Source organism: Papaver somniferum, chromosome 3, assembly GCF_003573695.1.
Source record: "Papaver somniferum cultivar HN1 chromosome 3, ASM357369v1, whole genome shotgun sequence".
Taxonomy (NCBI): domain Eukaryota; kingdom Viridiplantae; phylum Streptophyta; class Magnoliopsida; order Ranunculales; family Papaveraceae; genus Papaver; species Papaver somniferum.
In genome coordinates this window covers 116,128,930-116,152,940 of record NC_039360.1, presented here as the reverse complement: position 1 = coordinate 116,152,940, position 24,011 = coordinate 116,128,930, and the positions used below count along the sequence as shown (strand labels likewise).

The 24,011-nt window shown below is 36.6% G+C and overlaps 1 protein-coding gene and 1 pseudogene across 3 annotated transcripts; one reads left to right on the top strand and one right to left on the bottom strand.

Annotated features, from left to right (window-relative positions):
* The first annotated feature begins 5,588 nt into the window (after window positions 1-5,588).
* Window positions 5,589-7,019, top strand: LOC113359887 (annotated as a pseudogene).
* Window positions 7,020-12,755: 5,736 nt separating this feature from the next.
* LOC113357119 (exocyst complex component SEC3A-like) lies at window positions 12,756-22,357 on the bottom strand. Of its 3 annotated transcripts, XM_026600402.1 has the most exons (25): window positions 22,052-22,357; window positions 21,781-21,851; window positions 21,517-21,597; window positions 21,293-21,360; window positions 21,035-21,137; window positions 20,573-20,718; window positions 20,260-20,377; window positions 19,792-19,896; window positions 19,051-19,152; window positions 18,791-18,925; window positions 18,056-18,184; window positions 17,869-17,949; window positions 17,696-17,770; window positions 17,116-17,289; window positions 16,874-17,027; window positions 16,719-16,783; window positions 16,236-16,406; window positions 16,057-16,136; window positions 15,089-15,170; window positions 14,338-14,435; window positions 14,157-14,265; window positions 13,816-13,884; window positions 13,551-13,616; window positions 13,379-13,468; window positions 12,756-13,191 (listed from the first exon to the last, which is right to left on the bottom strand). In XM_026600402.1, exons 1-25 carry the CDS (start codon window positions 22,227-22,229, stop codon window positions 13,081-13,083), a joined length of 2,661 nt encoding a protein of 886 aa, XP_026456187.1. In that variant the 5' UTR covers window positions 22,230-22,357; the 3' UTR covers window positions 12,756-13,080. The 3 variants fall into 3 exon arrangements, with proteins under 3 accessions (XP_026456187.1, XP_026456189.1, XP_026456188.1); XM_026600404.1 differs by lacking the exons at window positions 21,781-21,851; window positions 22,052-22,357 and having other exon boundaries at window positions 21,477-21,555; XM_026600403.1 differs by lacking the exons at window positions 12,756-13,191; window positions 13,379-13,468; window positions 13,551-13,616 and having other exon boundaries at window positions 13,816-13,926.
* Between the last annotated feature and the right edge of the window lie 1,654 nt (window positions 22,358-24,011).

Sequence of the window (24,011 nt, the reverse complement as noted above, 5' to 3'; positions counted from 1 at the left end):
TGCCGTATTTGATCCAAAGATATGATGAACTGAATCTATCACCACAAATCGTGGATATAAAGCGGGAACCGCTTGTATACAAGGATATTTTTACCAAGATTGTTCCTGAACAAGGTCATCACCCCGACTTCCTCATATTTGTATGCTATTATATGAAGATGAGCATGAAGTCTCAAGTCAGGAACAAATGGCTGAAGTTGGGAAAGGAAGATGCAGTAGAAAAGGCCAACAAGAAAAGAGTAAGTCTGGTATTGAAAATGCTGACGGATCTTAGAAACAGTTGGGAGATAGATGCCAATGAAGACATCTGGATGATATTGCGCGTCAATGTGATGAAGATGAGCGTCAAATGTGAAGCTGGGCATAATAGAAAGGCTCAAACATAACTTTGTTTTAACAACCTGTGTGTTGTTGGTAGGTTGAGAAATTTAACTTGGGAGTGAAAACTAATGGGAAAGTAGTTAGTAGTTCTTGTCAGAACAACTTATGTTATCTTGTCGATGTTTATAAATATATTTATTATATATCAATGCTGGTTTCAGTGCTTCTATTTGCTGCAATCTTATTTCATTTAACTGTACTATGATATAAATCTTACAAGGAAAATGAAGGAACAACAGGTTACATATAAACATCTAAATAACAAGTTATGCAACAAAATAAACCTGAATAACATGTTATTCCTAATAAAATAAATGTGCATGACTTGTTATGCAGACACATGACTTGTTATGTAGATGCAGATGCATGAAGGAACCACATTTGCATGAGTCGTTATGACGCCATCTTTAAAAGAATAAATGCATAACAGATCGTGCATCGTCGAAAAACAATGCATAAGAGATTATGCATCTTCAAAACAATAACGCATAATATGTTATGCATCATAAAAACTAATGCATAACAAGTTATGCATCATCAAAAACTAAAGCATAATCCATTATGCATTTAAGAATAAAAATGAAAACATTATCTAATAGAAGCAGAAAAACACACAGTGAAAAAAAAAAAGTATTTTTCATAAAACCAATACAAAAAAGAAACTAAGTACAGAAAAAGTACTTGTTCATAAAAACTAATACAGAAACTAATGAAACAAAATAAACCTGAATAACATGTTATTCCTAATAAAATAAATGTGCATGACTTGTTATGCAGACGCATGACTTGTTATGCAGATGCAGATGCATGAAGGAACCACATTTGCATGAGTCATTATGACGCCATCTTTAAAAGAATAAATGCATAACAGATCGTGCATCGTCGAAAAACAATGCATAAGAGATTATGTATCTACAAAACAATAAAGCATAATACGTTATGCATCATAAAAACTAATGCATAACAAGTTATGCATCATCAAAAACTAAAGCATAATCCATTATGCATTTAAGAATAAAAATGAAAACATTATCTGATAGAAGCAGAAAAACACACAGTGAAAAAAAAAGTATTTTTCATAAAACCAATACAAAAAAGAAACTAAGTACAGAAAAAGTACTTGTTCATAAAAACTAATACAGAAACTAATGAAAGAAAAATGAATAAGGTTCAAACATAAAAGTAATAGTCTGAAGAAACAAACAAGATAATTGCTCTTCTTTAACTTCCCTTAGGCTGCTTCGGCGGCTTCGGAGGCTTCTTGTAACAGGTAGGATTCGTACATGTTTGCTTGTTATGATGACCAAGCTCAAAACAATTACCACAGCGAATAGCTCTCCTGGGCGGCTTCTCATATCTGCTCAAATGCCTATTAGCTTGTCTCCCTGGCGGCCTCCTAACATCAGGTACACCGATAATATCATTACCTTCATAAACTTCAGGCATGTTATAGTTCGGAATAGGATGAATTGCATGACTATAGGAATTATTGAAGTATGAAGTAGTGAAATAAGGTTCAACAAAATCATATGGATTAGAACCAGACATTGTTATCGATGCGAAAGCATGCACACATGGAAACCCATAGACGTGCCACCTCTGACAGGTACATGTCCTTGCCTCAAGGTTAACACTATGAGAACTGTCCCCTCCTTCCACTTCATAAACATGAGTATCGGACTGTATAACCAGCCAGGTTAAACCCCCATCAATAAGAGCCTTCATCTTATTTTCATTCTTCGGTGTGAGAATTGTTATGAAACTATTACCCGTATTCCGCCTTTCTGACATCATACTCATCACCTCCTTCCTTATCTGATCCAGAAGAGCATTTGCAGGGAGCTTCTTGTGTACCTTCATCCAACTATTGAAGGATTCAGCAAGAGTAGAAGATGTCCTACCATACCTACAACCCTGGAAAAAGGCATTTGACCACTTCTCTGGAGGGATGTCTTCAATATAGTCGGCAACCCAACCACAACCAAGACCCCTAATAGTAGCGATGGCAGTTTGGAAACCTTCGCGACTAAGAGCATAAGCAACAGCTTGAAATGAATCAATAACTGCACCATACCTTTCATCAGATGCATTAATAGGTAAGTTCATCTTAAGATGATAATAGCAGAAGCTATGGAAGGCTCCAGGAAAGTAAAATGGAATCGCTCTCTTTAATCCTTCTGCACGATCAGATAAAAATGTGATTGGCCTTTGATCATGATCAAGAACATTACTCAAATTCCTCATGAACCATTCCCAGTTATCATTATCTTCACCAGGTACCAGGGCCATGGCTAGTGGGAAGAAGCCTGCACAGAAAAAAAATATAAAATCAAGCCAGCGTCTACATGAAGTATGTGCAGCTAAAAAATGCGTAAGACATTATGCATCTAAACTAAATAATGCATAAGACATTATGCATCTAAAACAGAAAATGATGCATAACCAGAAAAGTGAAAACAAATAATGCATAATGTCTTATGCATCTAAACTAAATGATGCATAAGACATTATGCATGTGCATAAAAAGGATGCATAAAATCAATAAGTGAAAACCATAATGCATAAGACATTATGCATCTAAACTAAATAATGCATAAGACATTATGCATCTAAAACAGAAATGATGCATAACCAGAAAAGTGAAAACAAATAATGCATAATGTCTTATGCATCTAAACTAAATGATGCATAAGACATTATGCATCAAAAATAAATAATGCATGAGACATTATGCACATATATAAAAAGGATGTGTTATCAGAAAAATTACCATTTTCAGCATTGATAGCGGTTGCAGCCATGAGGCATCCTCTATATGTCCCTGTAAGAAAGGTAGCATCGACATAAACCATGGGGCGAAGGTAACGGTAACCATGGATGCATGCCTCGAAAGCAATAAAAAGACGCACAAACTTATTTGAAGGTGCCTCATCTTCTAATTCAGCTGAACTATCCTCGTTCGCTTCAGGTTCATCCGTTTGAACTTGAAAATCAATCCAACTCCCAGGATTTGTGCTGCGAATGGAATCTACATACCATGAAAGATGCGAATACGACATGGCTTCATCACCAAATATATCCTCATACACTTTCTCTCTTCCGTTGTAAGCTTGGTAGTATTTCACATTGATCCCGTAGCTAGTTTTGAAAAACTTAGCCAAATCAGATGCTTTGAAACTCGGATCACTTAGGATTTCATCCTTGATCAGACTAGAAACAAATTTACTGTTGAGCCTGTGGAAAAGCCTTTCAGTTCCAACACCACAGGTATGACTGCTCTCATATTTCTTAACCTTAAGCATCCTGTTTTCAACATCAACAGCACAAACCTTATACTCCCAAGGGCAATTTTCTTTTGAGCATTTTGCATAGAACCTGCTAGGTTCATTCTTCTTATATACAAGAACACGCCCAGCTTTTAACTCGTATTTCTTCACTACGATACGTACCTCTACTACACCTCCAAAAAACACTTTACCAACTTCACCAAGTAATTTATCCCAACCTTCAGTCCTAAGAACCTTGTTAACAGGCACCAAACCATCTTCAAGGAAATTCACCATAGCTTGTTCGGGTTCAGGTTCTATTACACGACTACTTGAAGCTCTACTACGACTTCTGGAAGAATTACAGCCAACTTCGACAAGTAAATCAAAGCTCTTCTGACCTTTACAGTGGCAACGAGATACAAAACATTGAAGCAGAATATCAGAATCAACTCGCACAAACTTGCTTCCATCATTTAAGGAAAATCTGACATGATGCGGTAATAAACGAGTCCAGTTCTGGCAAACGGCTGTCTTCAAAGACTCCAAAGTTGTGTTGACATCAACAGGATGTGCTAAGAATTCTCTGAAGTAGTGAATTACAGCTAGTGCACTACCAACAGGCATTTTCACCCTGCAAAACACAAAAGAGAAAAAACCAAACATATCTATCCTGCATATTCCTTCACAAAAATTCTTACTCAAAATTAAAAGATCAAATCAACAACAGCAAACAATCTACATTAACCATAATCAGATGAGAAATCAACAGGATATCAAAATTAATAACAGATAACAGATCAAAAATAAGAATGGAAAAACAAGTCAAATAAAAAATCCAACAGAACAGAAGCAAAACCTAGTAAATTGGTATGTCAACATCGGAACATGAAATCGAAACAAAAAAATTTAATCGAAAAGATCTACATTGATGTTAACAAATTCAAAACCTAGAAAATAAACAAAAATTCAAAAACAAGCTTAAAAGATCTAAAAAACGATTCAAATAACTAAATTAAGCTTCGGAAACCTAAAATAATAGATCCTAATCTTACATAAACTAAAACATAGAATCGAATCAAGATTAAAAAAAAATCAGAATCAAAGATTGGAATAAAAACGAACAAACCTGAAGCTTTGCTGAGTAAATTGAATCTCTCTCGGTAATCAAGGACAAGTGAGGCTAAAGCTTGCTGAGTAAATTGAATCAATCTCTCGATAATCAATCTCTCGAAAATAAACAGGATATACTGAAACTGAAAGTGAGGCTAAACTGAGAAATAAAAAAGAAAATAAACGAATTTTGAAAACTCTGGGCCTGCAAATAATTTGTTGGCTGCTTTTGGGTGCGCCCGTGAGATTTTGTGAAGGTGGGTTTCATAGTAGGAAAATGTGTAAGAATGGGTCTCCCTGTAGTTTTCACAAACAAGATATACCCCTATCCCAACCGTGAAATGGGCTTCCTAGTATGAACTATTTTCCGGTAAACAAGATATACCCCTATCCCAACCGTGAAAGCATGAAAAAGAATTTGATTTTTTTGATGTACAAAGTTCAGAGCAGGTTTGACATGGACATCAAACAACTTTGAATTAAATGTTCTGCTTTACACCTATTTCAAGCTTATGAGCTGAACTAATTTAACCCAATTTAAGTCATCCTATTGAAAACTATGTCCAACAACATGAAAAGCAAAGGGAATATTTCTGAAATGAAAATCGGTTTGGTTACTCCTTTCCTTGAAGCTTCCACTGGTGAGCGACTGCTGCAGCTGGCAAGCATCATGTATCATAGTTGTGCCAAAAATGTCTATAAACATTAATTTTCGTTCCATCTACTCACTCAGAACGACCAGAATTGGTGATCCAAATTTCTTTATAAACCTTGATATTTTCCTCTCATTGTCACTCTAAAGTTGAATCTTAGACTTCTTCTATAACCATGGATTCTTATGCATTCAAGTTAGTTTTCTCTCTGGTGATTATCTTAGTTTCAACTCAAAATTTATCTTCAGTTGCTGCAGTTGTGACATCAGCATTGCCGGCACCAAATCCAGGTGTAGCACCAGTACCTAGCAGTAAACCTACAAATGTTTCTCTAGCTCTCTATTATGATACATTATGTCTTGGGTGTACAAATTTCATAGTGAATAACTTCCCGAAGATATTCACAAGCGGAATTACTGACATTATGGATCTCAAACTCGTTCCATATGGGAATGCAATAGTAGGAGAAAACAACACAATTATCTGCCAGGTATCTCTCTAATTCTCTTTTTTTTTCTCTTAAGCACTTCAAGTGTTGAATTTACCTGTTTGTTTGGTGTTAGGAATTATTTCCGGTTCACTTTGAGTCTTTGACATACATATCCTAACTTGATTTGTTTTTGTTTTTTCTTGTTGGAATATTTTCAGCACAGACCAAAAGAGTGCTTTCTGAATCAAGTGGAAGCATGTGCAATTCTTGCATGGCCTGTTGTGGTAAGATTAGTTTTGATTTCTCAACCTGTGATTTTTTTTTTGGTAAATAGAATATTTTTGCGGTGAAGGTGGATCGACAAAAAAAGGAGCGTAGTTATCAGCCTGTGAATTACATATCAAAAAATGAAAGCTTTCATTTGGCTTACCTTTTAATTCGATTCGATGAATTTTTTATGCAGGAGATGCATTCATGTTTTATTTATTGTATGGAGGACTTGATTTTGAAGGGAAATACTAGTCAATGGTTTTCTTGTCTTAGGAAACTGGGGTTCGGCGTGAAACCTATTATGAACTGTATACACAGTGGGTTAGGACTAAAGGTATAAATCTTTTCTCGTGTTGCGTTTCTTTCCACTGGGGTGTCGCTGATACAAAAGTCCTATTTTGAAAATTTTGACGCATCTGAATTGGGTCTCACTGGTCATATGGCCAAGTTTAACCATGTATTTGACTCTTCTGACTTGCATTTGCAGCTTGAGTTACAATATGCGAATGAAACTAGTTCTCTTATCCCCTCTCACCAATATGTTTCCTTGGGTGACTGTGAATAAAGTGCCAGTTTATGATGTAAGTTCACTCAATTCTTGGTTTGGCTATCTTCATATTTGAAAGCAATGATTTTGGACGCTGTTACTTGTAGAACATCTCGTGTTTAACAACTGACTTTATTTGTTTCATTTGCAGTTTGCAGGACTATGATAACTTCCTAAAAGGTGTCTGCAAGGCCTACAAAGGTACTCCTCTGCCTAGAGTTTGTCAAAAACCCACAACGGATATCAACCCTGAAGCAAAATCGAACTCAAATCAGGAAGTTTGCTATGTGGATGAAGCATCTCCAACTGCTAAAGTCAGGCCTTCAAGGACTATATGGAAGCGCCTAATGAAGTTCTGATCATTAAAATGTCAACACTGCTCCAAGCACATCATTACTCATGCAACAGCCAAATTTAATCCCTCAGTGTTTAATGTTTACACAGCTCTATTATCTTATTCTCGCGTATAGACCATCGATACTTTATCCAAAATAATTGTAGTTGTGAACAAATGTATGGGTTGTGTAATGATATTGTTTTGCTTTGTTGGGTAGGAAATATAATAAGGGTCATTTACAAAATGGCCATACTTTTTGTAATTCAGTTACAAAATGATTATACATTTGTAATTTGATTACAAAATGATCATACATTCGCCAACATAACGGTTTGGGAAAAAATGATGTTAATTGTCTCGAAAATACCCTCCTCTTAACTCAAGCTATTTAACTCAACTGCCAAGGCTGCTCAAGCTGACTAGTCTAATTTCCAAGGCTTGAGCCATTTGCACGGCCTATGCCTAATGTTGCATACCGCTGCTCCACAGTTGCAACAGCTTCCCTTGTAACTCTCAGCCATCACCATAATTTAAGCACCATAACTGTCTCTTACTTGCAGTCTCAGCATAACCATCACCACTACAAATCTCCACCATCCCAGGAACCACAACATATAACCATTCCGTCAGCTCCACAATACTGCACTGCAACAGCTGCAACAGCTGCAACCGCAATCTTCCATTCTCTGCAGCACGAACTCATCAGCGCCATCAGTTCTTACCCACTTAGCACCATCTTCTCCGCCAGACCAACAATCTCTCACTGCATCCAACTAGTAGACACCATTAGCTCGCAGCCATCATGAAACCCATTGCAACCAGTTGAACCAACATCTCTTACTCAAACCCAACTTCCTCATTTCTCAGCACTGCACCAGAGTCTCCATCATTGGCAGCATTAGCTTTGTCTTCTAAATCTCACTACCACCAACACAATTCACCACCATTCCTTCATCACCAACTCAGCTGCAACAAAGCCATAAGCTAACTGCACATTGCTTCTTATTCTTTCTGATATTCAAAACAGATCCAACAGAACCCATTATCATCAACCTCTGAATTCAACCTCCTCTTCTCTGATTTCCCCTTTGAGCTCAATTTCTTCATCAACTTCTATATCTTCTCGACCCAACAACATCATCATTGTCCTACTTCTTCTATGTTCTTCCCAATTTCGAATTCATGTCTAAACTCTCCTCAGATACCAATAAAGACCATCAACTCCAATCGGCAGACAACATCAGATAAAATACAAAATACCCAATTTTCCCTAATCAGATAATGTCTTAATAACTTTAGCAAATATCGCCTCGTTCTCATTCTTATGTACCTTTGTATAACATCCAGCTGACTTCCCACGATCAAAGACAAAACTCGTAACCTTAGAGATCCTAAGACACGGTAAGCAAGAAATGTAAGAAATGTTGTTCAACTTTATTGCACCATATGATATCTTTGCTGCCTTGCCGCCATCGAACATGTAGTCCAAACCTTCATTTCTGATTCTGAACTTTAGTATGCCAATAGCAAGCATTAATTTTGTCTTCCCGTCTTTATATTATGGGCATACTAGTTTCTGGTCACTGTCTTCTCGGTTGGAACCAGTGACTACCATCTTCCTTATCGACTTTCCTCGATCGAACACAAAACGTGATCCCTCATTTCTGAAACTAGACTTCGCCATGACAACAAGCATTGGTTCCATCACTGCATCTTGATATTTAGCATAAACTAACCTCTCCTCCGATCTAGTCGTTGAATCACGACAAGCAAGCAACAAATTCATCCTTGTTCTTCCTTGTAATTCTTCATGCCATCGATTAGAACTTTCTGTCACTGTATACTCCTCAAAGTTAGATATATTCCTCTTTATTGCTGTGAAACCAGTGACCACCATTTTCGGTTGTGTCCGCATGTTCCCTTCACGCTCTTTATTCCCAATCTTGTGCGAGATAAATCGATGAACAATCTGCTCCAGGTCTGATTCAGCGAGACAGTATGTATCTCTACTACTCGTTATCTTAGCTACCTTCACTACTGCCCCTTTAAAAATCTCATAAAACGAAAAGTAACCATCAAAACAGCTGCTCACATATGTCATGAACCCTATATATTTTCTAGTTGTAGCAAATTTGTGCCAACAAACCATTACTCTTTTTATAGGTTCTAGACCAGAAATTGTAGACAACAGGCTAAATATCCTTGCCTGGTCGTCCACCCTTTCATCCCTAAACAAAGCATGAGTTCGAAACTGTTCCATTTCAGTCAGTTGACTTATATAATCAGAGAACAACTCCTTTTGAAGCTTTTCCACTAGTTTGGTATCACTGCAGAGGTCCCGGGGACGAAAAACTTCGTTGTTATTTATGGTCAAGTGCTTCTCGTCCTTTAACATGTAATCTAGACATATATCTGCTAGAATCCAGTTGGAACTTATCCGCTCTTGATCAACAAATTTATGTTTAGCAATCGAAAGTACACCGGCTAATGTAGATAGAGCCAAAACAGGGACCTTGACAGCTGAAGTTGCACGATAACACAAGCACCAATAATCTAACAATACATCATACGGTGTCTGTAATGCTTTGCCATGATAGAAAACAAAAACCAACAAGTCACTTAGTACTGCAACTAGATCTTTTAGCCAAAGGGTAGCCATACTCTCTAAGAAGATAGATACTACCCATAACCACCATTTGCAGTATACCAAGTCAGTCTCGATGTTTCCTAACCCTTGTTGTTGCGGTAGATTGTCGACCTTCGTAGTTTGCAACAAACAAGCGGGATCAGGGGATAGCTTTCTTCGACCTCTGCTGGCAGTAACACATCCTTCTACACCATCAATGTTTCCTCTTTTCCCCACAATTTCTTGAATATCAGCTGCCACCACTCGTCCACAATTTACCATACAGTCATAGCAGGTAACAATCAGAATGTGCGGGAAAAACTGCCACAAAACTGTTGTCACATTATGACGAACACATGCACAATCTAAAGCCTAATGAACATAAGTTGTGTCACGACTATGAGATCTAACACCTTGTATGCTTCCTTGAACATTAGAATGTGATGATCTTGCAACTACATAAACAACTTCATGAAAACTACCAAGGAAACACAAACCCTTATGAGCCAGCTTTGCTATTGCTGAACTGTCTCCATGTGATAAACCATCTCCGTCACTCGGTAAAAGCAGCTCCAATGCAGCAATGGCAGTTGTTAGACATTCAGATTCAGTTGTCCATCGCCTACCTGTTGTTGCGGGCCATTGCACAAGAGTGTCCTTCACGTAAGCACCACTGTCATGATAGGCTGTGATGTTGTTTCTGAATTTTTCTACTAAGTCTTCTGCCATAGCATTCCTTCTAGAGTTCAAGAGAATTCGCCCTCGAATTCTACTTGCATAATTTCCGACACAAGTTTTCTTGCGACAGAACTTTCTCTTATACAAGTCTGAACTTGTAGTAATAATTTCTGTCATACATGAAACTTGAGTTTCCTGAATAAAATTATCGTAACACAGTACTGGAGTACTTACTATGTTCGGTAACTCTTCCACCATAATACTCCTCCCTTTGTTAGAGAATATTCGCCCACGAAATTTACCGGTACAATTCTCTCCACAAGTTCCTTTAAGAATAAACTCTTCATTGTACTTATAGAAAGCTGACCTTGCATTAAGATTTTCAACCATATATAAAGCTTGATTCTTATAAACGGCAGAAATACTTACGATGCTCGTGTCTTTCCCGACAAAAGGATCATCACAATCTGAAGTAAGAAAAACTAGATCTTCATCTTCCGGATAAGTATCATAAACTGGTGGTAAGTCCCAGTCAACAACAACTTTATCTTCTTCACTCTCATACAATGAGAATGTTGTTTCCTCACGAACAACAAGAAGTTCGTCTTCACTCTCACACAAAGAGAATGGTGTTGCCTCACGAATAACAGGTCTATGAAAAATATTTTCATCGACTATTGTGTCTTCATGTTGATATACTTTAGAAACGCCTTCCGGTGAATCTAAAGGTTTGTGTCGGCCTTCCGGTATCTCCATAAGGGCTCTCGCACGTCTCCGTCGCTCTAGCCTTTCCAACAGGTGCAGCAAGTTCTCCAACTTGGTTTTCTGCTCCAGCCTTTCTAACTGTAGCAACATGTTGTCAACTATAACTCTAATCTCTCTAAGTTCTGCTTGATAAGTTTTAGTACCTCTTCCACCACCACCTCTAACTCCTCCTGCCATTATAGCTAGCTAGGGTTTGTGGGTTTTTGTTCTAGCGCCAATTGATGAAGTTAGGCTAGCAACATAGGGCATAAACTAACAATAGACAGAAAACTTGAAGAATAGAACGATAGAAAATTCAACAAGACGTTGATAAATTGAGTCTAGGGCTAGCAGCCAAATTACTCATTGATAATCTAACGATTATTTTCTTAAAATCAATAATAAAGTCTCCATCCTAAAGAAAACCTAATAGACTATTTATACAAGAAAGATAACCCCTATGAAAAGAAACCTAAACTAAATACGGAAACAACTAAAAACGTCCATAAATTCATAAGACATTCCTAATTAGACAATATCCCTAAAGAAGGACAATATCCCCCTGCATCATGCTTTGCTCGAAAATTTTCACAAAAACACCACTACAGTTCATCCACAATCAGACAATTTATCCCATCCTTACTCACTGCAGTATCAATCAACAGCCCCAGAACTTAACTCAGACCCTTAATTCATACAACCCATCAATTATCTTACCACAAACATCAATTTCTCTACCATCTTCTTCTAGATCTGACTTCAATCACTATCTCCATCTCTTTCTCAATTTCAGTAAGCATCCTAACACGAACTATGTGAACAAAACCCTCACTGATGATATAACACTCACTCGAAATCTCTCATTCTTCTCTCAATCGCCATTTTTGCAGAGCTTGAAGAATAGAAACAGAGAGGCGGCGAAAAATGAGGAGGAGAAGAAAACCCTAATTATTATAGATTTTGTTTAGTTGTGACTAATCATATCCGTCGAAATAGTTCTCGAGATTTACATAAAATTGATCTGTGGTAGCAGATCTACTATTGTTTGGTTAAGGTCAGTAAGGTAAATTTACCTAACCTGATTAATCATGTCCGTCTAATGCATCCTCGAGATATAACAGTAATAAGATCTATGGTAACAGATGTAGTTTAGTTAGGTTAAGGATAGATTGGTAAATGCACCCGTCCATTTAACTCTGATTTTGGAGGGGGGCATTGACTTAACCAGGAAACATATGGAAATATGACTGTTGTAAATGGTCTGTAACAGTAGGACTGTTTTGAAAATCGGGTCCTAATTGTGGGACTGCTTTATACATTTCCAAATAATAATTGATCTTGGTTTTACTGTTTATAAACTTTCTGGTCTCATCTAAATTTTGCTACCAAATGTTTAACAAAAATACGTTAGTGCATCTCTTCCTCCGGTTCCCCATTAAATCAAGAATACATTTGAGGAATATGGAAAATACTGCCCTTTGCCATTTGTTGGTTTCTATGGAAGGAGAGGTACCAGTGGCAGGAATCGTGGAAGTAAAAGCCAATATGCTCGTGGTTAAAAATTACATACCTTGTTGTTGCTAATTGGTAGACAAAGATTTGAGCTCTCACCTGATAACTAAGCTCTATTGCCAGTTCATTGTGCCATTTCGAATAATCTGATTCGGTTCCTTCCTGAATAGTTTGAATTGGCGAAATCAAAATGCTGTACAAGAACTTCAAATTTATGCTATAAAGACACGAGTCTGAGATTTCATGAACAAGAACTTTCAAGTACGAGTCATTACAAAGCTCATTTCACGTATAACTGCAACGGAAACCAAAAAAATTAACCTTTTCCAAAAGACCCTCAAATAGACTGAACCAGGAACCAATGTAGATGGAATAGGAACCCTGGTGGCTGGTGCCTAAAAAGAAATTGAATTACAAAATGTGGAGTGAAGAAGGGTGATCCAATTTTGGATCAGGTGGAGATAGAATTGTAGGCTAACTGTACACAGCTATATATCTTATGGTACGGACAAACTTTCTCCATCTACATGTTAGCAAGAAGCTCTTTCAGTTCTTGTGGAGCTGGAACAGGTTCATTCGGGTAGATTTTTGCAACCAATTCTACAAAACTTACGTACTTATCCAGAAAATCCCTCTGTCAAAGACACATCATCTTTCTTTTAGTAAAGTTGCTTCCTTCCCTCTCTTGTCAACCAAAAGAAAATAAAATCTTCCATATAATAATTTCTACTGTATCAAATTTCCTTGTGAAGCATGATCCACATAATGACCAACTAAAAAGCATTAAATTGATAATTATCAGAAGAAAAGACAGGTCTCACCTTGCATTTATCCCATAAGGATGGTAGTAACTCCTCTGAAGTCAAATTCTTCCCTAACTTCCTATACATTGCACTGACGGACTTGTCCACCTGTTACATGAATCGTATGCTAATTAACTATGAATGCAAAAGGCTAGGTGCGAGAATTTTGAATGAGATTATCTCGGCTTACCCCAGACAAACTAGATTTTAACACCTTGCGAAGATCGGCTTTAGATAGACCTAGCTGGTAAGGGATCTGAATAATTTTTACAAAAGAATTGTGAGATGAAAAGGCCAAAAGGTATGTAAAGAGTTGCTGTTTCAGATTCTTATAGACATACTCTTTTGCCCAGGAAAGAAAACAGGTCACATAAGCCTTGCGTGTTTGAATATTTTCTTTACTCCGCAAACTAAAAAACACAACATACAGAATCATGACCAGTGCTTATACCAACCTCCTCTGGATTCATGGTGAACATCAAATCCTCCACTCTCCGAGCGAATAAGAAGAGTCTATCAAAATGCTGCAAAAAATGAACCTCTCGCCTTCATGATTATTATATTCACTACCTCAATTCAAAAACTAATTGTTAGAGTTAGTCAAGTAATAGTATTCCTATATTTTAGGTATTAAGTTTGTATGTTTTCCTAAATCGGTTAGATTCTTTCAATATTTATATATGTGATATAGAGAGGTCGTAGAGTTACCTCTGCCTATTCTCTCTTTATTTCTCTAATATTGGAGCTCAACCATTAACTAGATTGAAACAGGAGAATATTGAAAAGGAAAACTTACAATATATATGACCATATTAATATGACGCGTGGAGGCTTGTTCGTAAGCTTCACTGGCCTGGTGATAGAACTTCGCAAGTGTTGGGACAACATTTGCTAGTTCATAAAGACTGAGCACAATAATTTCAAGTCAGTATGCTACAAATTTTACAATGACAAAAATCGACAACTTCAATAAGTACCTGTTCTGGAAGGCAGCATAGTTCTCGAGAAGCACAATTTCAGAATACTTCAATTCAACTTGTGCAATCTTTTCCAAAGTAACAAACATAATGCTAACCTGTTAAAGGAAAAACGATACACTTTCTTGTTTTAAACTTACCAAGGAAAATCAAAATTACCTAGCTCTAAAAACTCAAATAGCATGTTTGCCTTTAAATATAAGAACACGTTTGGTTTCGATTTTCTTTCTAGGAAGAGGTAAGGAGAACAGAGCTTGGAAGGCACATCCCAAACATAAGGAAATGAAATGTGCATTTAGTTTCATGGCTCAAAGATACTATGACAAAAACCGTGATACAGTAATTTTTATGATCTTTATACTACTGATTCAACTTTATCTTGGAAAGATCCAACTTAATCTTAAATCCCTGAATGTCATGGTGCATATGCCGGATCATAACATATCATGCTTGGGTGAATATTTTTAAGTGCCACACGTTTTAGATGTTTTAAGGAATTGGGAGACTTTATCCTAGACATTGTTCAAGCTTTGTTGAAAACCCATCTAGTGCATGTTGCTGCAGCTTGCAGTTCTTTTGATCTTATCAATAAACAGTTTAGGCCTCTCACCTCCCAAGAAAAGATGATTAAGGTAAGGATTAGGATGGATATAAAAACTTGCAGATACTACATAAAAAAAAATGGCAGAATAAAGTTCGGGTGTTAGCGGAAAGAGACTATACCTGGTGACATGATATCTAAACCACTTACCAATTTTGTGTATGCCTGATCAACTAAATCCCGATTTTGTCCTCGAATGTACTGCTCCATACGTGTTGCTAAGACAGCAAACCTATAAACCACGTTAACGTTAAACATAACCAGCATACAGTAAAACATATGAAGTACTCAAGGAAACTTACACAGGGACGAAACTGGATATACTAGTGGTAAAAGTGCCATTAAGCACATCTTCAATTGTAGGACGAAGCAGATATCTTCCACAGGGATGGCCAAGGTGCAAGCATCTTATATATTTTACCAAAACGCAATTTAGCATTTGACGCAAATACACGGCGCAAATACACGAGAAGGAACAAAACTAAAGTCATCTCAACGAGACAATCTAGCGTTCGACATAAAAATACTACAATATGAGTAGTAGCAAGGACGTGATATGTTGTGTCTAATTAGTTGATATGGTTGTGACTAATTAGTTGATTTGTTGATCCCCGAACAAATCTTGTATTTGCAAAAGCCAAATTTATGGGAAGTTAAAATTGTTTCTACTACCTTTTTTATATGGGACCAGAGAAACTATCACAAAGGATAATAGACTATTTTATTAGGGTAGAGGCTATGTGAATCCATCTCAGATAGCAAACTGTGCGACATTTGATACTAGACTATTTTAGTATAAGGCCAATAGTAACTAATCATTTCCAATTTCTAAACCTGAGACACATTATAGTATTATCAATATTGCTTCAAGATGTGGGTAGAGGCTATTTGAATCCATCTCAAATAGCAAACTGTGCGACATTTGATACCTTGACAATTGGTATTAAACAGACACAGCCTTCGAATTTCGGTAGATACATCTGAAAACAGACACGGAACTTGACCTAAAGGCTTTTTCAGTTCATCACAGTGAAAAAAAAATGTTGTGGCTTGATGGTGAAACTGAGATATGAAGGCATGAAAAGGAACCATAAAAAACTCAGTTACTTAAAGTTTACCTTGGAATGTATGGTTGGACTCCCATCTGTTTTACATTACGCTCATTTCTCTCAATCTGGTGGCAAGCTTCATCGACGAACTACAAGATGGATCACATGTTGCCTTAGAAAGATGTCATCATTTGAAGCAAGCAGAAGACGAAGAATGAATTCCTTAAAGAGTACAGGGAAAATCCTACCCGACTGAAATGGATGGAAATTCTTGACTCCAGGTCCCCCAGCAGGACACGCACAAATCCTGCTGCATCAGCTTTCTGAGACGATAAATAGGATTCTGTAACCCCATGCATCGATATGCAGCGCAAAGGATCAATCTTACACGCCCAGTCCACCACTGCGTAAAAGTCCTCCTAAATTCCAAATAAAGATAATATGTTCCAAACAAAGATAATATGATTAGTTACTTCATGATTATGATCTTTTTAGAGAGGTGAAACATAATGAAGGACCTAATCAAATATGTAACAAGTGCATTCCATTATCCTGATAATTTTAACATTAAGAATGTGGCATCTGGCATGCTAATATACTTCAACAACATTTTTATGCAAACATTTGCTTCCTCTACTTCTTTGTGCAAGTTTATTTGATTTAGTTACAAATTCCTGGAACTAACAGGATCCGATGCCCACACTCATAAATAATTGATTTAGAAAGATTACTTGGATCCCATCAAGCAAATCTTGAAGAGATTGATTTAATGCTCCCATATCCATTGAAGTAGTGCCTGACGAATCAGATATTAATAATTAATGAGGTGTAACAGATATAGAATCAACAAGCATATTACATAATAATAACTTATGAGAGATATTACCAGTTTTGCGCTCACTCCCATCAATGTCCTCAATGCCCAAATCGTCTGGATCATTGTCCATGTCATGAGATCCATTTCGATTACCACCTGCATGACCCTCAGGTACGGTAAGCGCGGGAACTTCAAAGCACATGAAATGTGCAAAAAAAGAACTCTGCAATTTAAGTGATCGACTCGGTAAAGAACTTTTATATAAAATGGATATAACTTGAGCGATTGAAACTTAGAGTAGAGACTATTACCTCGTCTACAAGGAGAGGAATAAATATTGTGAGCATCTTAGCATATGCATCTGAAGCTGCTGAAGTATCTATGTTGTTTGCAGATTGAGCAGGACCTGCCGCAGCATCAAACAAAACCGGGGGTTTTGCAGCTACTTTTACACTAGCACGAAGTTCGTTTGCAAATTCACGAGCCTATATATGATTGAAATATTATCAAAGACCTAAACAAAACCATCACTCGTATTACTAGTTACCAGTAATAAAGAAGATCCAAAGTTCTAATGACAATCAAGTTCGCCGCTAATTCTTCTGTTATCAGATTCAGGGGTATGACCCAGAACACATGTTACGGCACTTTGAAACTTGGAAGTGGACTACCAATGGTACTCTAAATCTTGTAAGTTTAGTTTCTAAATCTTGTAAGTTTAGTTGGAGTCACCATTTTGACCATTGTGGTAAAAACTAGTGCTATGATAATAATTTATTATAGCGATCCAATCACACTTGAAACTGAAGCAGTTCTCAAACTAAATAAAGAAAAGTAAAAACAATGCTGAAATTACTAGAGTATATGGTATTTGAGAAATATAAAGCTGACCTCGCGACGAAGAAGGAGATTGAGGGATTGACAGTAAGTCTTTCTCAACGGACCCATGGAGCGCGCATCAAGACTCTGAAACCAGCACAAGGGAGCAGATTCCCCGGATTATATTAGCAAGAATAGACAAATAGGTAATAGGTTAGGATTTTTGAAGGTATGCCTCGTGAGACCTTTATGTGCTGTAGAAGACGTGCATACGTCCTGCACTTATACCGCAGATCAGCATGATCAGGCCTCTTCAATTGTCCTCTCTATGTACATTCAAGCAGACAAGCAAAAATAATGACAGTCACAAAACAAGATATTTGAATATAACTACGAAAACCTGTAAGAAGCGGTACAAGGGTGAAGGTATACTTGGGAGAAGTAACTCTTGTCGCTCATCATAAAATCCACCAAATTAGCAAAATAATTGCTCAGATACTCAGACGCTCTACGTACAAAGGTTGATTTCAAAATTGCAAGTTCTCCTCGCTTCTCTTTAACCTGTATATGTGTTTTAGTTTCACTTCAACATATATTCTCATACTTCATTTTTTATCTTTCTGATAAACAGATATTATACCTGACTTTCTTGCAAACTAAGCACATCAACTACCAGCATTGCCATAGAACTTTTGTTGATCAATCAAGACATTCTAGACTAAAGTGAGAGGTTTGAATGAATTATAGGCAGGCACATCCTTGAAACATTAGGGGAAGATGGATTTACACAATTTTAATTCAGAATTGCAACATGGCATATGACACATGGACAGGAACACATATAGCATGCTCATGTGAGTAAGTGACAGCAAATAAGCAAAAATTAGCTTGTGAAAACAAATTTACTGAATGAATGTTTTAGTAAAAACTCTAAATTTAAAGGGAGAAAACTGGAGAGCAAAACAGTCTTTAAACAGAAGGTTTCAAAATGCGTAGGCTTAAATCTCTAGCTTTCCAAGTTCCAGATGTTTGGTGTCAATGACAGACATGATTTTCCATACCAATACCATACGATATGCAGGCCACTCCGCTCATTTCAAAAGCTTGTGGTTTGGTACATTTTCTAGCCAAAATTAAAACCTAGATGATAGATTGTTTAGATCTTACCGATAGTAAGTTGGCATACGGATCCAAACTTGGAATGTCCAAACCAGCTGAAGCACTACTCAACCATTCCATTGCTTCAAAATTTTGGAGCATACGAGACTCGTCAAATGAACCTCCAGTTAAAAGTGCTGCATACTGAAAAAAAAAAAAGAACTTCCATTTGTTAGATGTCAAACACAAATCTACAAAATATAAACATGACTCTCGAGATGCAATTGAAGTGGGGAAGCAAGATCATGTTCATGTAGTGCAAAACATACCTCTGGAGGGACACGCAAACGTTCAAGAAGTTTATCGAGCTCATCTATCAGTGCTTTATTATTTATGGACTGCATCTCCAAGTTATTGTTACGAGTTTCTATCTGGGTTTGACAGCAGAAAGAAGCAAGTAACCGGTAAGTAAAGGGTGTGATTTCAAGGTACAACGTACACTTGTTCAGTTATCCAGAATTCAGAAAAGTAGGCAAGTTGACAGAAACAAGGTATTTCGTACAAAAAGCATGACAACATAAACTCTTCTAATAAAGATTTGAAGCAATGGAATTGTGATTCAGGAAAGGTCCAACATAGTGGGAAGGAATAGAGAGTTCTTATAGGGGGACAAGCATAGATATTTACGCAAAAAAAAAAATGAAAGTAGCCACCCATTTCTTTTTATACTTTTATACCACTGCACCATAAAAGCTGTAGGCCTCTGTAAGATAAACAAGTGGTTATTGAATGATAGCTAAATCTTATATAATGTAGATTTGCTATTTTAACTTAAAGTTGTTCCAATATAGGGCCAGGATTATGACATGGTATTCCACCATAAACAAGCAAGAGCAGATACATTGTCAGATATATTATCAATAAGAAAAACGTAGAACGAAATTTTGCAACTAAATCCTAACGGGTAATTCCAAGTTTTACAGTGACACCAAAAGAAATATGTGAATATGTGGACGAAACTGACATGCATCAGAGAGAAATTTCAAGGTTTAAGATGACTGCCTCCATACCGATTCAATATCCTCTCTCATGTGCCTGAGCTTTACGTTAAAAATGCCAAGCCACTCATCCATATCTTCAACACAAATGGTTGCCGATTCCAGCCCCTGCAATACCTGAAGAAAAAACACTACTTCATTGTCAATTTTAAATTCTGATATGGGATCTTAATGAGAACAACAAAGTAATCTCATTCCATTACGAGGTGTATTCATCTAATCCAATAACCAAGATACGTACTACCAGGAATATGACGAAGACAAGAAAACAACAGTGTACTATGACATTCTCAATTAAGAGCCATGGTCAAGAATTAAGATGCCATGGTCAAGAACTAAGAATTAAGAGCCTAAACAGTTTTCAGAAAGATGGAGATCACCACATTATAGGTCCAGGTCTAAACCGCTTGCGATCAAACAGACCCAGATCCCCCACTCAATCCAATTCATAGCCATACAGTATTTAATGACAAAAGATACCTCATCTATTATAGGTTCATTTTCTAAAATGGCGTGCACATTTGCCGCTTCTAGAGCAAGAAGTTCTCTTTTTAGCCTTTCAGAAAATGCTTCGGCCTCCCCAATACCCATGACATAACTGTTTCAAGAAAACATTCCCAAAATCAACAAAGCTTAAGAAAATAGGTTGGGTTCAATAGAAAAAATCTGAAGCTAATTGAAATCAATTCTCTATACATATGTATTCAAATTTTGAAAATACTAGAAATAATTACAATTTAGGTTCCAAAGATGCCAACACCTCTAAGTGCACAAGAAGTAAAACAAAACTTACGTGCCAAGAAGGGCCTCCATGTCCTCTTCTTCAGCTTGTGAGACAAGGTCCCTTTCAACAGCCACTGTCAAATCATCTTCTGTCATAACAGAGTCAACAGGTCCACTTTCGGGATTTGACTGTGTAGTTACTGCTGGTGTGTTTTGCTTCAAAATATAGTTTTGTTACATTAGCTGTTTTCCGACAGAAAAACTCATTCAAGCCACAGTTAAGTAGGAAAACTACAAAATTTTGAACAAGATACTCTGACTAACTCCGCATAGAAGTGAATCACAAAACAAAGAATTAAAACCCATTAAAGTAGCAGTAGAAATGGATAGTTGAGCTTGACATATTTATGTGAAGCCATACAGTAAGACAAAACTTTATAACATAGTCTTTGAGTTAGGTACATTAGATGAAGATAATAAACATCTAATGAATACAAATGAAATAAAGAAAACAAGAAAGTTTCATTTGCACCTTAGCCCAAATAGCCATCTCAACAACATCCATACCAACAACTTTGGGAAGACGGCCTAGAATTTCTTTGCATATGTTTAAGATACACACTATTAGGCGATTCCTACAAGCAACAAAATGTCAGTGAAATTTAAGAGAAGAAAAAAAATTTAGTTGATCGAACTTTTGTAAAGACTTTTAAAAATTGGAAACCAACAACTTAAAAACAAATCTGCACTGAAGTCTTAAAGAAAATAGTGAGGCTTCTCAGTCACACACCTGTCTGCAGTGTTCCGCATGGTCCATTGAGGTGGGGAAACACTCTGGCTTCTAAGGTTGTCAAATCCCTGTAAAATTCAGTTAAAAACAAAGTAAATTAAATCTAAAGACTACTTAAGTAGTATGCCTTTTTAAGAATGCTGCTTAAGCAAAACCTTAGTAACCATTATCTTTTAATCTATACCTAAAATAGAAGGATGTGCAGCAGAAGCATAAAATGTTACCAGCATAAACGTACAGCCACTGGGATCATTTGAAACAACCTCCACTTTTGAAAGATGCTTTAGTTTGTATATTTTTGCAGGCTACATTGAAACAATAAAAATTGACCTCATAATATGACCACTTAGTTTCACCATACTAGCTTCTACAATTCCAAGCTTAATGTCTGATCAAATTCTACCATATTTTTTCTTTTTTTCTATTATCATCAGTAGGAATTGTGGTGCTGACACATGCTCTACATTCAAGACACTGGAACAAATTACCTCAAGAACTCCTCCAGATGAGTATTTTAAAACTCGAAGAAACGCTTTTGTCCTTTGAACTTTTGCTTTCGCTGTGTAAATAACATTGAATAATTGAAAGTTATCATGTAAGCCTATTTCTGTGAATTACTATTTCTTATTCATACGCCGTAATGAAAATGTAAGCCTATTTCTGTGAACTACTATTTCTTATTCATACGCCGTAATGAAAATGTATATTAAAGATCAGAATCGAAGAATTTATAAATGTGGAAGATCAAGAAACACATACTGGAAATTGCGAGAACCCTAGGTTTAGCCATATGATTACGACCTAATTTTCCAGATTTACCCCAAACTCCACGGCTTTTAGCGACACGGATAGACATGACGATCTTTTGTTTGGTACCTTCAATAGCTGCTTGACATGCTCGTTTCAATTCTTCATCATCTGCACTTGATTTCGCCATTGTTTGTCCGGAAAATCAAGCTTTCAAGAACAAATTCTCAGAATTCTTTATAATTCTGGTGCATTCGTGAAAATTAAGAGTTTTGTTTGTGCGTGTGTGTTTTTTATTTTTTTTGGTTGTTACCATTTCTTTCCTGGAGCGAGAAGATGGATCTGATGTTCTAGTTTCGCGCCACATTATGCACTTTTTTCGCGCGTTTGACCCGTTAATTTGCTTAGCCACGAGAGATGTGGTTAGTGCATTATTTTAACCTGGCTGGCTGGCTGGAAGCTCGAAAGCCGATAGCTGTTATTGGGAAGGCTGGATCAAATTGTTTGACTTTGGTCTATCTGGTTTGACTCCAACTCAACAAAGGGGAAAATAAAATAAAAATTTAGTGATTACCTGTTATACATTCTTCAAATTTATTGTTACTATTGTTTAGTTTAGTCCTTAACTTTTCCTAGTAATAATATTGCTTAGTTACCGGACGTTCAAAAAGAACCCTAAATGAATTTTTATTATAAATAAGAAAATACTTGTTATTTTTCCCTCCACGAAAAAATCGAAACAATATGAAGGATGAAGATGACTTTGAATGATACACCGACGGGTTATTATTATTGAATTTGGAATCGATAGATACGTAAAAAACTATATCAGTTCTCGTACGAAAGAGTTTCATTCTGAAGAAATCGAATAACATCAATCAAAAGAAAATTTGCTAGAAGAAGACGAAAAAGATGGATAAACGATGAGTTGTTAAACTAAGATATATATACACACACGTAAAGTGACCCGGTGGTTTTATTCGTTGTTTTGTGACTCAAATTTTACAAGGAATCTTGTTTAGGCTGATGGCAGTGGTGGAGAAAGTCATAGGCCAGTCTCTTATAATGGAAACCAAGGTTTAAGTTGAAAGAATTAATTTCTTGAACAAGCACCTAAGAACAGTTGATTCAACTACAAGTTCTAGATGTGAAGCTGCAAAAACAAATATTTTAAACTAATTTGGCCATGGTCTACCTTCTACATTTGGCAATAAGAAAACGACCATGAATGTCCAAAGATACTGACAACGATAAAAACACAAAAGTTAATGAGAAACAATGAATTATATGAGGTCAAAACTGGTCAAAATCAGGTTTTAACCAGGTCAAAATCAGGTTTTAATCCAGCAGAGATAAGTATAACGGAAGCACATCAGCAACTGTTTTCTGTTGAGTTCAGAAGTTAACACACTGAAGTTGGCAAATAAAGTGTTTAACAGATCATATAAAGGTCAGGTCACGAATAACAAACCTGAATAAACTTCTGAATAGCTTCATATTGATTATTAGCTATATTTTCTTGGATAAGATCAACTTTATTGTGAAGGATCATTATGTGTTTGAGACGCATGATTTCAATAGCATCTAAATGCTTTGAAGTCTGAGGTTGGGATAGATTTCATTGCCAACTGTCAGAAGTAGCGCCTCGTCCATGATTACCGCTCCACTAAGCATGGTAGCCATAAAAATATCGCGACCTTACGGAAAGGAAATCATGCAAGGCATCAGAGATTATCAGGCCAAAAATAATGCAAAAACACATGGGTTCCCTTAAAAATTAAATCTTATACTTGTTCTTTTCCTCGTAATTGGTAAGTTATCTAGGTTAAAGCTTAGATTTGCAACTTAGGCAATAATCATTATACATTATTTTCAAAAACTATATAACGAGATTTTGTCGCATACTAATAATTAACTGTAAATAATTTTAGAGAATCAACAATGCAAATATGTATTTTGCTTAGGAGAAATT

Excerpts from the sequence above, each read along its gene's own strand:
- LOC113357119 (XM_026600402.1), bottom strand. The coding sequence starts at position 22,229 with ATGGCGAAATCAAGTGCAGATGATGAAGAATTGAAACGAGCATGTCAA. Across the intron at positions 21,361-21,516 it reads GTGGCTGTACGTTTATGCTG|GGATTTGACAACCTTAGAAG; the intron begins GTAACATTTTAT and ends TGAATTTTACAG. Across the intron at positions 15,171-16,056 it reads GTCCAACCATACATTCCAAG|GTTTGCTGTCTTAGCAACAC; the intron begins GTAAACTTTAAG and ends CGTGGTTTATAG.